At 42.1% G+C, this 16471-nt stretch overlaps 2 protein-coding genes across 2 annotated transcripts in view; one reads left to right on the top strand and one right to left on the bottom strand.

The window, feature by feature from the left end:
• Window positions 1-2813: 2813 nt before the first annotated feature.
• On the bottom strand, window positions 2814-10310 carry LOC135518937 (testis-specific gene A8 protein-like). Its single transcript, XM_064943904.1, has 7 exons — window positions 10096-10310; window positions 9701-9819; window positions 7361-7454; window positions 5253-5939; window positions 3308-3371; window positions 3082-3206; window positions 2814-2961 (listed from the first exon to the last, which is right to left on the bottom strand). Exons 2-7 carry the CDS (start codon window positions 9755-9757, stop codon window positions 2930-2932), a joined length of 1059 nt encoding a protein of 352 aa, XP_064799976.1. The 5' UTR covers window positions 9758-9819; window positions 10096-10310; the 3' UTR covers window positions 2814-2929.
• Window positions 10311-12992: 2682 nt separating this feature from the next.
• Window positions 12993-16471, top strand: part of wdr4 (WD repeat domain 4) — an 8418-nt gene continuing 4939 nt past the window's right edge. The window contains exons 1-7 of the mRNA XM_064943900.1: window positions 12993-13113; window positions 13711-13779; window positions 14036-14176; window positions 14302-14458; window positions 14736-14848; window positions 14964-15024; window positions 15200-15304. Of these exons, the coding sequence (XP_064799972.1) occupies window positions 13031-13113; window positions 13711-13779; window positions 14036-14176; window positions 14302-14458; window positions 14736-14848; window positions 14964-15024; window positions 15200-15304 (729 nt within the window). The 5' untranslated portion in view covers window positions 12993-13030. The remainder of the gene's footprint in view (window positions 13114-13710; window positions 13780-14035; window positions 14177-14301; window positions 14459-14735; window positions 14849-14963; window positions 15025-15199; window positions 15305-16471) is intronic.

Below are 16471 nucleotides of genomic sequence, written 5' to 3'. Positions count from 1 at the left end.
CTGGCCAAAATAAAGCAAAGCAGTGCGACACAAACAACAGCACAGAGTTACACATGGAATAAACAAACATACAGTCAATAACAATAGAAAAAAAATCTATATACAGTGTGGGCATATGAAGTAAGATTAGGGAGGTAAGGCAATAAATAGGCCGTAGTGGCAAAGTAATTACAATTTAGCAATTAAACACTGGAGTGATAGATGTGCAGAAGATGAATGTGCAAGTAGAGATACTGGGGTGCAAAGGAGCAAAAAAATAAATAACAATATGGGGATGAGGTAGTTGGATGGGCTATTTACAGATGGGCTATGTACAGGTGCAATGATCTGAGCTGCTCTGAAAGCTGATGCTTAAGTTAGTCAGTGAGATATGAGTCTCCAGCTTCAGTGATTTTTGCAATTCGTTCCAGTCATTGGCAGCAGAGAACTCTGGAAGGAAGGAAAGGCAGGCAGCCAAAGGAGGAATTGGCTTTGGGGGTGACCAGTGAAATATACCTGCTGGAGTGCATGCTATGGGTGGGTGCTGCTATGGTGACCAGTGAGCTGAGATAAGGTGGGGCTTTACCTTGCAGAGACTTATAGATGACCTGGAGCCAGTGGGTTTGGCGACAAATATGAAGCGAGGGCCAGCCAACGAGATCATACAGGTCGCAGTGGTGGGTAGTATATGGGGCTTTGGTGACAAAACGGACGCACTGTGATAGACTGCATCCAATTTGTTGAGTAGAGTGTTGCAGGCTATTTTGTAAATGACATCGCCAAAGTCAAGGATCGGTAGGATAGTCAGTTTTACGTGGGTGTTTGGCAGCATGAGTGAAGGATGCTTTGTTGTGAAATAGGAAGCCAATTCTAGATTTAATCTTGGATTGGAGATGCTTAATGTGAGTCTGGAAGGAAAGTTCACAGTCTAACCAGACACCTAGGTATTTGTAATTGTCCACATATTCTAAGTCAGAACCGTCCAGAGTAGTGATGCTGGACGAGCAGGCAGGTGTGGGCAGCAATCGGTTGAAGAGCATGCATTTAGTTTTACTTAGATTTAAGAGCAGTTGGAGGCCACGGAAGGAGAGTTGTATGGCATTGAAGCTCATCTGGAGGTTAGTTAACAAAGTGTCCAAAGAAGGGCCAGAAGTTTACATAATGGTGTCGTCTGCGTAGAGGTGGATCAGAGAATCACCAGCAGCAAAACCCTTACCAGCTAGTCATTATTTTATTAAACACATACATTGGGGCAAAAAAGTATTTAGTCAGCCACCAATTGTGCAAGTTCTCCCACTTAAAAAGATGGCCTGTAATTTTCATCATAGGTACACTTCAACTATGACAGACAAAATGAGGGGAAAAAATCCAGAAAATCACATTGTAGGATTTTTAATGAATTTATTTGCAAATTATGGTGAAAAATAAGTATTGCTGGGACCGAGAGACTGAAAAACAGCTTCTATATCTAGGCCATCAGACTGTTAAACAGCCATCACTAACTCAGAGACGCTGCTGCCTACATACTCATATCACTGGTCACTTTAATAAATGGATCACTAGTCACTTTAAACAATGCCACTTTGATAATGTTAACATATCTTACATTACTCATCTCATATGTATATACTGTACCTGTATCTATGTGTTCGTAATGGCTTCTCAGTGAAACGACCTGTCCTGATTTGTCTTAAACGCTTGCTACAAAACTTTAATTAGCAAGACTTCCTTCATGACCTGGCCTCTGTAAAATGGTATAGAATCAGCTTGATCCCCTCTGTCAAAGATGCTTGGACTTTTTAAAAATATTTTCGGTGGTATTGTTAAGAAACACTCCCTCATATAGAAAATGAAAAACTGGTTCAGCCCCTGGTTTGACCCTGATCTGGCAGAGTTACTCCACCTCAAGAATTGCATTTGGCGAAAGGCTCGGCTCACACTTACTCAGGCTGACTGGCTTTCGTTCAAGCAAATGAGAAATAAGTGCACTCAGGCTATCCGGAAGGCCAATGTTAGTTACTTTAAGGAGCAGGTCTCTCTCTGCGGGTCTAACCCCAAGAAGTTCTGGAAAACAGTTAAAGACCTGGAGGATAAACCCTCCTCCACACAAATTTTGTGGGCAGAACTGAAAAGGCGTGCACGAGCAAGGAGGCCTACAAACCGGACTGTTACACCAGCTATGTCAGGAGGAATGGGTCAAAATTCAACCAACTAATTGTGGGAAGCTTGTGGAAGGCTACCCGACACATTTTAAGGCAATGCTACCAATTGAGTGTGTAAACTTCTGACCCACTGGGAATGTGATGAAAGAAACAAAAGCTGAAATAACTCACTCTCTCCTATTATTCTGAAATTTCACATTCTTAAAATAAAAGTGGTGGTCCTAACTGACCAAAGACAGGGAATATTGTACTAGGATTAAATGACAGACATGGTGAAGAACCGAGTATGTATTTGGCTAAGGTGTGTATGTAAACTTCTGACTTCAACTGTATGTGAACACAATTTTTCTGTAACTGCGGTTTCAAGGCAAATCTGCATTCAGTAACTAATGTGCAGTTATACAATACAAACATGGGTAGTCTTTTTACTTTAGCATTGCATGCGATTTATAATGATGACATTGATCAACTTGGAATGAAAGACTGCAACAAAAGTAGAATATGGATCAGTTTATCCCCCCCCATCCAACATTCATGGATCATCCTACGCAAATGAATATATATTTCACAGCTCAAAGCTCAGCCTACGCTTGACCTCTAACATGTGCATCTAATACAGACTAAGTCAGAGAATTTATATTTATACAGAAATAGAAACTCCTCTAACCCCCCTCCACATAGAAAATGAAAAGGATTTTAGCGTCAACTTGATACAGTTATCTTTAGACTTCCAATATTCATAGAACAAATGGACAGGAAAAAGCTGTAGAAAAGTGAACTGGTGAGGTTTACTTGGGGGCCACTTCCTCCAGCTTGGGCTCTGGACAGAGAGAGAAAAATGGTGTGCAATGAGAATATTAGTGCATTATATTCTTGGTCCTAGAAGAACCTAAGAAAGCATTTCAAAAAGGCTCATGGCCACCTTTATAAAACTACTAACCTGTGAACTTGAACTCTGGGAAAGCTGTGATGTCTCCACCACCATAAAGCCGCTGGAGTTTAGTCAGCTCCTCTGCCAAGTTCTTCTCATATGCAGGGCCTGCATCTACCAAACCGCCACTGGCCCTGAGAGAAGAAAATATGGTTAAAATGTCCACTTGATGACAAAGGGGGATGATTGTGAGCAAGACAAAAAAAAGCTAGCCAAAAACAGCTGTGTAACTTACACGCTCTTTGAGGAGTACTCGCGGATCGAATCCAGGAAGAGCTTCTGGATTGGGTCCAGTTGAACTGAGTCCAATTAAGGAAAAACACAATTATTTTATATTCATTTAAAGCAATTCCCCCTTTTAGTCTGGGTACCAGTCTGTTCAGCGGACATTCCACTCCTGTCATTTGCCAAAGAGACTGGCCTTTCACCAACAGAATGTTCAAAATGCAGCCAGATTTTCAGCACAGTTCCTGATTGGTAGTCTGAAACCAAATTGATATTTCCCATAATAAAGTTATGTAGCATGGGGTGCGCGCAAATTTGGCGCAACATAGAATTACACATTTTAAGTGTGTAGATAGGACTTTGTAATGAAATAAATAATGCAGAAATTATTAGCCTACAAGATTCAATCGAGCTACGTTTGCTTCCATTGCGTCCCATTAATGAGAGGAAAGAAACAAAACTGGCACCTGACGTCATGAAGTTAAATCGTTTTCCTATCAGTCTAATTTGCATAAACATTGTGATTGGATGGTAGCTGTGAGGGTTATCGAATCAAGATCAAATCCTATGATCTCCTCGAGCTCTTTAATGACAGTATTCATATTTGAAGATAGTGAAACGCTAGCCTCTTTGGCAAATGACAGAAGTGGAATGCAACAGCTGAATGGAGATGGCAAGCGGGCTTATGCCCCTTTTGGCTCATCACTACCAATACCCTCATGCACAAAAACAGCACTTAGAAGTGGTAGACTGACCGGCATAAACAGGGGTAAGAGAGGAAAGAGTAAGTTAGAAAGGTCAGGTAACAGGTTATACGTTGCTGTGATGGGGGAATGCTATGCGTCACATCTGTGTAGTTCATAACATCACTTGGCAGACACAGGGTTCTGTATTTGAGGTGTCCAATTCAAACTCCCTGCGTATAACCAACTCGTGTACATTTAACAGTAAAATGTAACAACTTCTCTCCCCACTCGTGTTTGATTCCACACCCAGCAACCAAGGTGCAAACTCTTGCGCATCGACTACGAAGGGGAAGGAAAGTTGACATTTCCAAAGTCACATGTTACACAGCGCCAAACAAATACAAAAGTGAGGGGATCAATTATAGATTACTGATATCATGTGACTCAGGGAAAACAAAGTGTGAGAGAGAAGCTGAGAGAGGAGGGAAGAGTAGGAAACATAGAATCATAATACCAGACCCCATTGCATGTTATCACTCAGTAGCTGCCCAGAGACAGACGAGCCAAAACGCTGGTTAATATGACCTTAACATTACCTTTGACAGTATACAGTAACTTTAGCATTAACCGTACCAAAATATAATGTAACAAAACAATAGTTGAAATTATAAAAAACAAAAAAAGTGAAAAATTCAGGGTGTTGAGGATCATGTTTCTTTTAACAATATTCAGTGAAGGGAACAGAGAAGGTTATGAAATAAGAACAGATGATCGAGTGACGGAAGGAAAAACAGATGTCGAGAAACAAACTAGCAGAAAGAGTGCAGGTAAGAACGAGTGAATGCTGGAAACACATGGCAAAATAAAAGATATTAAATAAAGCAGATCGGTGCAGACCGTCACAGCTGAACCAGAGAGTAAATGATGAAGCTGTGCTGAAGAACGCAGAGGAGACATTCATCGGGTGTCGGATGGGCAAAGCTGCATAGTTACAAGTTAATGCATAGAATCCCAGAAGGAAAAGATGTGTGGCTTGGGTCTACACGGCTGCAACAATGTAGAAATGTGGTAGTTTGAGGGACAAATAGCAAATAGTGTGGTAAATTAGCCCACTGGAAAAGACAAACCAAAGCAAGAACGAAAAGCGCTTCTGTAATATTGGGTATCTTTAAAGATATCCTGAGAGTTGTAGCATCACATGAAAATATGAGTGTTGGTAAACAGTAGGATCCAGAGAGGAGAGAAGGGGGGATGGGGGGGGGGGTGTACCCTCAGGCGCCTCAATCCGTTCGGCCTCAGTCGGGGGCTCTGCAATCAGCTCCTCTGCTGCAGATTCAACTTGGGCCGCTCCAGTCACAACCTCTGCTACAGCTTCAACGAGGGCTTCAGCCGCACCTTCAATGGGGGCAGCTCCAGTCACAACCTCTGCTACAACTTCCACGAGGGCTTCAGCCGCACCTTCAATGGTGGCAGATTCAACCAAAACTTCTGCTATGGATTCAACTGGGGCAGCTTCAACTTGGGCAGCTTCAACTGGGGCAGCTTCAACTGGGGCAGCTTCAGCAACCGCTTCTGCAGGGGCAGCAGCTTCTGGGACGGCCACTGACAAAGCTTCAAAGATGGGAGCCGCGTCGGCTGCAACAGGAGCGGCTTCAGCTACTGATGCAGCGGCTTCAACAACGGGGGTGGCTTTGGCTACAAGAGCGGCGGATTCAACAATGGCTTCAGTTGCGGGGGCGACTGTGTCGATGATGAGGGTGGCTTCAGCCGCAGCGGGGGCCGGAGCAGCTTCAGCCGCGGCAACAATTGGCTCTGCGGCAGCGGCTTCAACAGGCTTTGGGGCGGCGACAAGTTCTACTGCAGCAGCTGGTGTCATTCCTTTCTTAGGAAACTCCACATATTTTCTGTGTGGTACAAGCTTCTCTAAATCAAAATATGTTTTGCCCTGGGACTTTTCTAGGACGGAAAAGGGGGGGGGGGGGGAGAACAAACAAGATTTATTCATTTCTATTCATACTCTAATTAGCCTAAAAAGGAATTTAAACCAACATGCCCCCACTTTGCATTAAAATGTGGACAAAACTTATCCAGCGCAACATGGCTACATCCAGACAGTATTCAAGAATATCCCATTACAAGACACATATGGTGCCTGGACTAAAAAGGACACAAAGTGCCAAATTTCAAGAAGGGGCACAACAAGTGTAAATGTACTATTAATTGAGGAACATAATAAAAACATATCAATTTAATCAAACTATAGTTTCATAATTAAGTGCGCATGTGCCAAAACCAACTTCCCAAAACTATATTTCATTGACAATTCATGTTATAGAGTACAATAAAAATTCCACTTATAAGAGGATACTAATTGTTGGAAAAATATCTGATGATATTAGTGAAAGCTGTGGGGGAAAAAATATTTACATCATTATATTTTGGTACCTGGGGAAGGAAAACAAACTTAATTTGCATTTTTCATCATCACTTTGTATAGAAAACAAAATGGTGGAACTAACTGAGACATTTACTCAAATTGTGGTCCAAGCAGCCTGCAAAAACAAAATCCTGCTAGAAGATTCAGAATTGTAGATTCCTCAGCCTTTTGGGTACAAAGACAGGCCTCCAGGAGGCTTGAACTTCCCTTCAGCATGTCTTACCTGTAATCTGACTTTTGTTAGCTTTTTAAAAAAATATTAAAAGATGATCTTCAGTTCTTCTCCAAAACATCTTCTTAACTTCTGCTTATTACTTTTGTACGTAAGACAACTGTATACAATATCTTCAGCATCTGAAAGGCTTTTAGAATGTTTTCTCGAGGACAGCCATTTCTGGCAGTGCAGTGATCTCGATTGGCAGTGCAGTGATCTCGAATGGCAGTGCAGTGATCTCGAATGGCAGTGCAGTGATCTCGAATGGTTATGGGAAATGTTTCACCAAAAAAAAAAAAAAAAAAAAGTCTCCGTACTAATAGAAATCTTCCAGGAAAAAAATAAGGTGTTCATATCTCTAGTGAAGGTCTTTAATGAGATGAGCCACATTGGGGAGTTTTATCAGTCTGGTCATCAATGGGTCTCTCTTCCTCCTTGATCAATTGATGAATAAAGAACTAGACCCTAGCATTACAGCTAAACCAAATGTGTGGATAGTCCACAGCGAACTCTTTCTCGGTTTGTCATTGTGCGCCAAATAATTTAAGTCCCTTTTGTGAAATATACAAGAAAATGGTCAGTATCATTTATTGATTTAATGATACTTGTAGCACAATTTGAGCACCCTCACTGTGTTCAAGAATTGACATCTGCTAAAGTATCATAAACTACAAATAATTGTATGGGGTATTTTTTGGTCAAATTAACATGCGGATCCAAACTTACTTCCTGAGCTGCTCTTCTTGGGCTTCTTGGGACCACCAGCTTTCGTGCATAGGGCAGCAGCTGCAGGAGCGCTCCACCTCTCCGCCTTCACGCACTGATCCAAGTACACACCAATTAGTGACAATATTTTATTTGACCTATATTTAACCAGGCAAGTCAGTTAAGAACAAATTCTTATTTTCAATGACGGCCCCTGAACAGTGGGTTAACTGCCTGTTCAGGGGCAGAACGACGATTTGTACCTTGTCAGCTCAGGGATTTGAACTTGCAACCTTTCAGTTACTAGTCCAACCACTAGGCTACCCTGCCGCCCCAATATAACTGCAACTAGGGCTGTAAAAAAATTAAAGATTAAAATACTGAATTGCATGATTTTCTGTTGTTAATTGCGATTATTGCAATTTTAGAATTTGATCAAATTTGGCCCAAATAAAATATTTGTCCATTTAAAAAGCAGTGAATTGAGTTGCAGGCATACTATGCTTTAATTTTAAAGGCCAGAAACACAAAATAATCTGTATCAGAAAAAAAATGCTCCCAATGTTTAAACACACACCAGTAGGGATCATATCTTTCACCTGGATTCAGTCGGTCATGGAAAGAGCAAGTGTTCCTAATGTTTTGTGCACTCAGTGTATATTTGGGCTTGAAGTGACAAAACCAAACTGGCCACTTTGTGCAAATTCATGCCAAAGATGCGTCTTCTCCTAAGAAATTACTTGTAAATTCTTGAGCCTACGTTTCATTTCAGGGCTGGGTTTTATTTTAAATGATACCACCCACCAGCATGGCATTGTTGATTAATCAGTACCACCTGCAAAGTTCACAAGTCACAACTGAGCTATATAATAGATCATCTTTGGCTACAGCAAATGTATAAATATATTTATTTTACCTTTATTTTATTTAACTGGGCAAGTCAGTTAAGAACAAATTCTTATTTACAATGATAGCCTACACTGGCCAAACCTGGACGACGCTGGGCCAATTGTGCGCCGCCCTGTGGGACTCCCAATCATGGCCGGATGTGATACAGCCTGGATTCGAACCAGGGACTGCAGTGATGTCTCTTGCACCGACTTAGACCGGTGCGCCACTTGGGAGCAAAGATGGTGGTTAATTGAAGATCAGAATTGACAAAAATATTTCAATGGTAAACTGCCTGTCTACTTAACAGGCTGGGTCTCCCATAGACACCAATGCAATAGCAGCTGTCCGTGCTACAGACAGCTTATCAGTCCACTATTACAAGACTAGTAAAGCCCAAGTGCACTACTTTTGCGAGAGAAAAAAAAATTAAATGTTGTTTCATAACATAAATAAGAAAATGACATTCAGATTTTTCAGGGGGTGCTTCTTCCCGCAGCTATGCCCAAGGACGTACGGGTCTGTAGAAAGCTGACACAATAAGCCATTTTTTTTATTTGAAGGATTCATTCTCGCTGATGAAAATTAAAAAGCAATATTTTCAAAAGCCTATCACAAGCGATGATTATTTACGTTTCTAAACGTTAAAAACACAGCATTGGGATAGTAGTTGACATGAGCCAGTCGTGGGTGAAGCTAATGGCTGAAAACTGTAGAGAGATGGAAGACTATGTCACCTACAGTTAGAGCGCTAGGTAGGTGGCAGTCATCAACTTAAATAAAATAGCAGTGGTGGAAAAAGTACCCAATTGTCATACTTGAGCAAAAGTATAGATAGTTACTCAAGTAAAAGTGAACGTGACTCAGTAAATGTCTCGTTTTAAAAATGTACGGATAGCCAGGGCACATTTACAAAAGATGCATGTGTTTAGTGAGTCCGCCAGAACATAGGCAGTAGGGATTACCACGTGTTCTCTGGATAAGCGGTTTATTTCACACTTTCAAAATGTAATGAGTACTTTGGGTTGTCAGGGTTAAATTTATGGAGTAAAAAGTACAATATTTCCTTTAGGAACGTAGTGAAGTAAGTTGTCAAAAATATAAATAGTAAAGTACAGATACCCCCAAAAACTACTTTAAGTAATACTTTAAAGTATTTTCACACCACTGTAAAATATTTGCTATGAACACTTTGCTAATTCAAAATAATGATCATAAATATTCTATTCGAACGGCTCAAATTATGCACTTGATATGAAAGTAGCTACAGTAAATAACGTTGACCATGTTATCAATCAATGTTATCCATTAGCTAACGCACTGTAGCCATGTCGCTGAAATACTAACACGATTCATGTCTCTGCACAAATTAAAAATGACGTTGCAATTAGTTAAAGGGGTCTCTTCGAAAACTACAGCATGTTAGAACTTCAAATAATAATGTGATTAGCTATGTGCATGACATTTCATTACCTTGGTTGAGCCAAGTCGCACTATCCTCAGCAATGAAGCCGCCATCTTTGCGCTCATAAAATCCTTCCTGCGGAAACACTGCTTCAATGATCTTTGTCCAACAGTCTGCCTGAGTGCGTCTGAAAAGTAATATATATATATTCAATCACTTTAGAACAGAACACATGTGATCAATGTTAGGAAAGTATTGGATAGTTAATTTTGCGACACAACTAGTAACAAATATCAAACGTGTGCGTTGAAGCAGTGCACAACAACAATCATTACACGTCTGCAATATGGAACATGATATAACAGTTGATGCGCAGCGACTGTGTTTTTAGTCTCATTCTTTACGAATGTGAACTCCCAGGGTCAAGATGACATTGCCATTAGTTCAGTGAAAGTTTTACCACCTTTGTCAATCAAGTTCAATGGCTCCAATAGTCAGGAAGAATCCACAAATGTTCGACCGATGGTGAATATTTTCTATATTTTTATATCTATCTATGAAGTTAGAATTAAAATAGTTCTAGACTTATTGGTAGATATCTCTATGGGCAAATCTTGAAGCTCCTGTCAGATAGTCACAGCTTCAGAGCGGTTTATGCAACAGATTCTCAGTGACAGTACACGCCTCCTCTTGTCTGGGACTCATCAGTGCAGTGAAAGTACGTATGGCATCGATAACAGTATGGAACAGTTTGTCTTGAACCTTCAACAAAATCTGAACATTCGTAATGCACAGTTGTTGGATGATATATCAAATAAAGTCGTATTTATGTTCAGTTGCATAACACATCAAACTTGACATCAGTTATGTAAATGTGTATTCAGGCATTCGTTTTCTCCCTTACCTCTTGATGAGTTGACCCATTACAAAAAAAAACGCCTAAAATGACATACCCAAATCTAATTGCCTGTAGCTCAGGACCTGAAGCAAGTATATGAATATTCTTGAAACCATTTGAAAGGAAACACTTTGATGTTTCTGGAAATGTGAAATTAATATAGGATATTACGACACATTAGATATGGTAGAAGATAATACAAATAAAAAAACGTTTATTTTTTTATTTTTCCCATCATCTTTGAAACCAAGAGAAAGGCCATAACTCTCTCTTTCTAAAATGTAAAGCTGAAATTGTTGCAACCCCTATTACTAGCCTGTTCAACCTCTCTTTCGTATCGTCTGAGATCCCCAAAGATTGGAAAGCTTCCGTGGTCATCCCCCTCTTCAAAGGGGGAGACACTGGACCCAAACTGCTACAGACCTATATCTATCCTATCCTGCCTTTCTAAGGTCTTCGAAAGCCAAGTTAACAAACAGATCACCGACCATTTCGAATACCTTTTTCGCCTTTGCAATCTGGTTTCCGAGCTGGTCATGGGTGCACCTCAGCCACGCTCAAAGTCTCTCTCTGCCACAGGGTTCAATTCTCGGGCCAACTCTCTTCTCTGTATACATCAATGATGTTTCTCTTGCTGCTGGTGATTCTCTGATCCACCTCTATGCAGACGACACCATTCTGTATACTTCTGGCCCTTCTTTGGACACTGTGTTAACTAACCTCCAGACGAGCTTCAATGCCATACAACTCTCCTTCCGTGGCCTCCAACTGCTCTTAAATGCAAGTAAAACTAAATGTATGCTCTTCAACCGATCGCTGCCCGCACCTGCCCGCCTGTCCAGCATCACTACTCTGGACGATTCTGACTTTGAATATGTGGACAACTACAAATACCTGGGTGTCTGGTTGGACTGTGGACTCTCCTTCCAGACTCACATTGGGCATCTCCAATCCAAGATTAAATCTAGAATCGGCTTCCTATTTCGCAACAGGGCATCCTTCGCTCATGCTGCCAAACATACTCTCGTAGAACTGACTGTCCTGCCGATCCTTGGCTTTGGCGATATCATTTACAAGATGGCCTCCAATGCTCTAATCAGAAAACTAGATGTAGTCTATCAAAGTGCCATCCGTTTTGTCACCAAAACCCCATATACTGCCCACCACTGCGACCTGTATGCTCTCGTTGGCTGGCCCTCGCTCATATTCGTTGCCAAACACACTGGCTCCAGGTCATCTACAAGTCTCTGCTAGGTCACTGGTCACCCTAGCAACACCCACCCATAGCACGCGGTCCAGCAGGTATATATCACTGGTCACCCCCAAAGCCAATTCCTACTTTGGCCGCCTTTCCTTCTAGTTCTCTGCTGAGAATGACTGGAACGAATTGCAAAAATCACTGAAGCTGGAGACGTATATCTCCCTCACTAACTTTAAGCACCAGCTGTCAGAGCGGCTCACAGATCACTGCACCTGTTCATAGCCCATCTGTAAATAGCCCATCCAACTACCTCATCCCCATATTGTTTTTTTGTTTGTTGCTCCTTTGCACCCCAGTATCTCTACTTGCACATTCATCTTCTGCACATCTATCACTCCAGTGTTTAAATTGCTAAATTGGTGTTGAACCACAAATGGTGCATCATGCAAAATCATGCAAGGCTAGTTACCACAACCACAAAGTAAAAATGGGTTATATCTTTCTTTTTTTTAAAGGATAATAAAATGTGATATTTGCTCTTAATTTAAGGTATACTGTTAGCAGTGTCGTTAGGATTATGTTTAAAATCACATTTTAAGAAGATAAATTGTTGAAATAGGTGGGATTTATTACTTTGTGGATGTGGTAACTAGTGACGACCAAGCCAAAGGAAGGACTGTCCCAGAGAGGAAGACGCAACTGACCCAAAATGAAGGAAAGCTTTGACTATGTACAGGCTCAGTGAGCACAGCCTTGCTATTGAGAAAGGCCGCCGTAGGCAGACCTGACTCTCAAGAGAAGACAGGCTATCTGCACACTGCCCACAAAATGAGGTAGAAACTGAGCTGCACTTCCTAACCTCCTGCCCAATGTATGACCATATTAGAGACACATATTTTCCTCAGATTACACAGATCCACAAAGAATTCGAAAACAAATCCAATTTTGATAAACTCCCATATCTCTCATATTTTTTTTGAAACTTTTGTGAGTGTAATGTTTACTGTACATTTTTTGTTTATTTCACTTTTGTTTATTATCTACTTCACTTGCTTTGGCAATGTTAACATATGTTTCCCATGCCAATAAAGAAATTTAAAATTGAATTGTATCCAGCAATCCAAAGGAAGGATAGACGCGAGGTAGACAGCCCGCCGTGCCGCTTTGTGGACAATCACTCTCATCAGTGTGTCGATCATCTTTTAATGTACGTTTTGTTCTTTGGTGACGTAAAAGAGGCGCGACAAATACTTCCGCACTTCTGTGCGTCCCACGTGAACGGTATTTGTAGAAGTAGCCATGGCATCTCTCGGTGCCTGTGGAGAATGGCTTGTTTCAACCTATGAAAAAAAGCTAATTGCAATACACACTAAAAAGAGCAGGTTTGTACGAACATATGTGGATATTATTGTATTGTTTGTACAATAATGCGTCGTATAAGTTAAGCTAGTAGGCTAGTAGCGATGATAAATAAATAAGATAACTAACGTTAGCTCCGTATCATCCTAGCTAACGTTATTAGCTAAGTTAGTCCATTCATCGACGGTAACGTTATACAGTGAGAGTACAACATATTTTCCATCACAGAATGACCAGGTGAACGCTATGACCCCCTTTTGACGTCACTTGTTAAATCAACTTCAATCAGTGATGATGAAGAAGGGGAGGAGACCGGTTAAGGCATGAGAGAATTGAGACATGGTGTGTGTGTGTGTGTGTGTGTGTGTGTGTGTGTGTGTGTGTGTGCGTGCGTGTGTGTGCCAAGACAAAATATTGGAACGGCCTTTGAACGGGGTATGGTAACAGGTGCCAGGCGCACAGGCTGCAACTCAATATTAGGAAGGTGTTCCTAATGTTTTGTACTCAGTACATAACAGGCTACTTTAGTACATTCTTGGGCTAGCCAGCTATGTGTATTAAATCACAAGTCCACATTTAAATCATCAATGATTTAATGCTCCTTTCTCTTTTTGTACCAGAGAACCATTTGTGTTTGACTGCAGCGCAGCAGAACAGAAGCCAAAGGACCCAGAGGCCGACAACAAAAGGTAAACAACATTAGCTAGCTATGTCTTTTCAGCCAACTGACCTCTCAGGAATGTATAATATGTGTTGCCAACCCCTTGCAGTGTACCCATCATTGCTGAGTTATCGTCAGACTTGCTAGACCTAGATATGTGACTGAACCACGTGTCACTTGTTTGATTTGAAATGTGTGTGTGTGTGTCACCGTGTGGTAAGAAGCAACTGTTTTCAAGGGATATGATTTCACCAAAAATGTACTGATCCCTTTCATCCTGGTAGTGATGGATCAGAAGAGACAGGAAGTGACAAGATCCTGGCATTCGCCGTTTCCTCCTCTGCGAAACTGGTCGCGCTGACAGATGACACCAAACGCCTGGTTCTGTTCCGCTGTGAACCCTCATGGCAGGTCATCAGTACAAGGTATCCATAGGACAAGCAGATAAAAGCAAATATCCCACTTACTGAAATCAGCAAAAACAAAAATCTTAATGTGTCGATTGTCGCTCTCTTTGAGATGTTGAGTGAGACCGTTGTATTATTTTCAGGTGGGTTGTGCGGAGGTGCACGTCTCTTGTGTTCACCGAGGCTGAGGAAGAGGTGTGGGCAGCAGACAAGTCAGGCGACGTCTACTCCTTCTCTGTGGTGGAGCCCCAGAAGACAGGAGAGTTGAAGCTGGGACATCTATCCATGCTTCTATCAATGGTAAAGAGGATTCATTCATTCACATGATACTTTCTTATTAAAGGGTAGGTTATTTTTCATAGTTGAATGTTTTTAAAGGGCATTTTCAGAAGATGGGATAGACCTTACTTAGTCACGTCTTACATCTCAGTTTTGGCAGAGTTTGATGGGGTTCGACGCCTTCAATGGTTGTACATTTTCACAATAGTAACATCACGATCAATGGCTCGCTTCAAGTGAACAACTCCTGGTGAACTGCCAGTCAGTTTGGGATATCTCCCCCACTCTTCTCCTCTAGACCCTGACCCCCAACGACAAGTATGTCGTCACAGCTGACCGCGATGAGAAGATCAGGGTCAGCCACTTGAGGTCACCACACAACATTCAGGCATTCTGCCTGGGACACTTGGAGTGAGTACAGCTGGCCTACCTAGCAATGAATGGCCACAGAATTTAAACATTAATGTTTAACCAGTCGGTTACCTCTCCAATTTCCTGATATTTCAAGTTTTTTTTCCCTCCACAGATTTGTCAGTTCTCTTTTGGCCCCACCAGGACACCCACAGTGGCTACTCTCTGGATCAGGGGTGAGAGATCTAGACATATTACAATTCTGCTGAATTGAGTAATATTACTTAACGCTGGATGATCTTTCAGATAGAGGTATCACTTGTACCGGTTCAGATTAAGCTCTACTACTGCACACATTTTTTTTTTTAAATATGGACTAGTGTGTCTGACTGTGCTGGTGTGTGTTGACAGGATGGGACCATGAAGCTGTGGGAGTATGAGTCAGGTCGGAGGCTCCAGAGCTGGGACCTGAAGCAGCTGAGGGACATGCCGAACTCAGACACAGAAAAGGAAAAGGTGACCACTTTACTTCTCACATTAACCCTATCAGTCCTGAGATCCCAACTAGTCAGTGACAACTGTTTGGAGTTTGTGACAGCGACTATGTGAGCTTATTACAGTGTTAAAGACAGTATGTCCTGGGATTTCCTACGATCTTCTACGTAGAAGAAACCCCTTCTAACATCTGTTTGGGAGAGTCTCTGCTTTTCAATAATTAGGGGGTGGATGAAATTTCACTTATGTTATAAAATATACACTGCTCAAAAAAATAAAGGGAACACTTAAACAACACAATGTAACTCCAAGTCAATCACACTTCTGTGAAATCAAACTGTCCACTTAGGAAGCAACACTGATTGACGATAAATTTCACATGCTGTTGTGCAAATGGAATAGACAACAGGTGGTAATCATAGGCAATTAGCAAGACACCCCCAATAAAGGAGTGGTTCTGCAGGTGGTGACCACAGACCACTTCTCAGTTCCTATGCTTCCTGGCTGATGTTTTGGTCACTTTTGAATGCTGGTGGTGCTTTCACTCTAGTGGTAGAATGAGACGGAGTCTACAACCCACACAAGTGGCTCAGGTAGTGCAGCTCATCCAGGATGGAACATCAATGCGAGCTGTGGCAAGAAGGTTTGCTGTGTCTGTCAGCGTAGTGTCCAGAGCATGGAGGCGCTACCAGGAGACAGGCCAGTACATCAGGAGATGTGGAGGAGGCCATAGGAGGGCAACAACCCAGCAGGAGGACCGCTACCTCCGCCTTTGTGCAAGGAGGAGCAGGGGGAGCACTGCCAGAGACCTGCAAAATGACCTCCAGCAGGCCACAAATGTGCATGTGTCTGCTCAAACGGTCAGAAACAGACTCCATGAGGGTGGTATGAGGGCCCGACGTCCACAGGTGGAGGTTGTGCTTACAGCCCAACACCGTGCATGACGTTTTTCATTTGCCAGAGAACACCAAGATTAGCAAATTCGCCACTGGTGCCCTGTGCTCTTAACAGATGAAAGCAGGTTCACACTGAGCACGTGACAGACGTGACAGAGTCTGGAGACGCCGTGGAGAACGTTCTGCTGCCTGCAACATCCTCCAGCATGACCGGTTTGGCGGTGGGTCAGTCATGGTGTGGGGTGGCATTTCTTTGGGGGGGCCACACAGCCCTCTATGTGCTCGCCAGAGG

This window comes from Oncorhynchus masou, chromosome 29 (assembly GCF_036934945.1).
Source record: "Oncorhynchus masou masou isolate Uvic2021 chromosome 29, UVic_Omas_1.1, whole genome shotgun sequence".
In the NCBI taxonomy this organism is placed as follows: domain Eukaryota; kingdom Metazoa; phylum Chordata; class Actinopteri; order Salmoniformes; family Salmonidae; genus Oncorhynchus; species Oncorhynchus masou.
Note: the sequence above shows the minus strand (reverse complement) of the source record. Positions and strands in the feature narration are given on the sequence as shown.

Bases quoted from the DNA above. Each gene is read 5' to 3' on its own strand.
- LOC135518937 (XM_064943904.1), bottom strand. From the start codon at position 9,757: ATGAGCGCAAAGATGGCGGCTTCATTGCTGAGGATAGTGCGACTTGGC. The intron at 5,940-7,360 runs GTAAGTTTGGAT...TTTCCGTCCTAG, and splicing joins CAAGAAGAGCAGCTCAGGAA to AAAAGTCCCAGGGCAAAACA. The intron at 2,962-3,081 runs GTTAGTAGTTTT...CTCTCTGTCCAG, and splicing joins CCCAGAGTTCAAGTTCACAG to AGCCCAAGCTGGAGGAAGTG.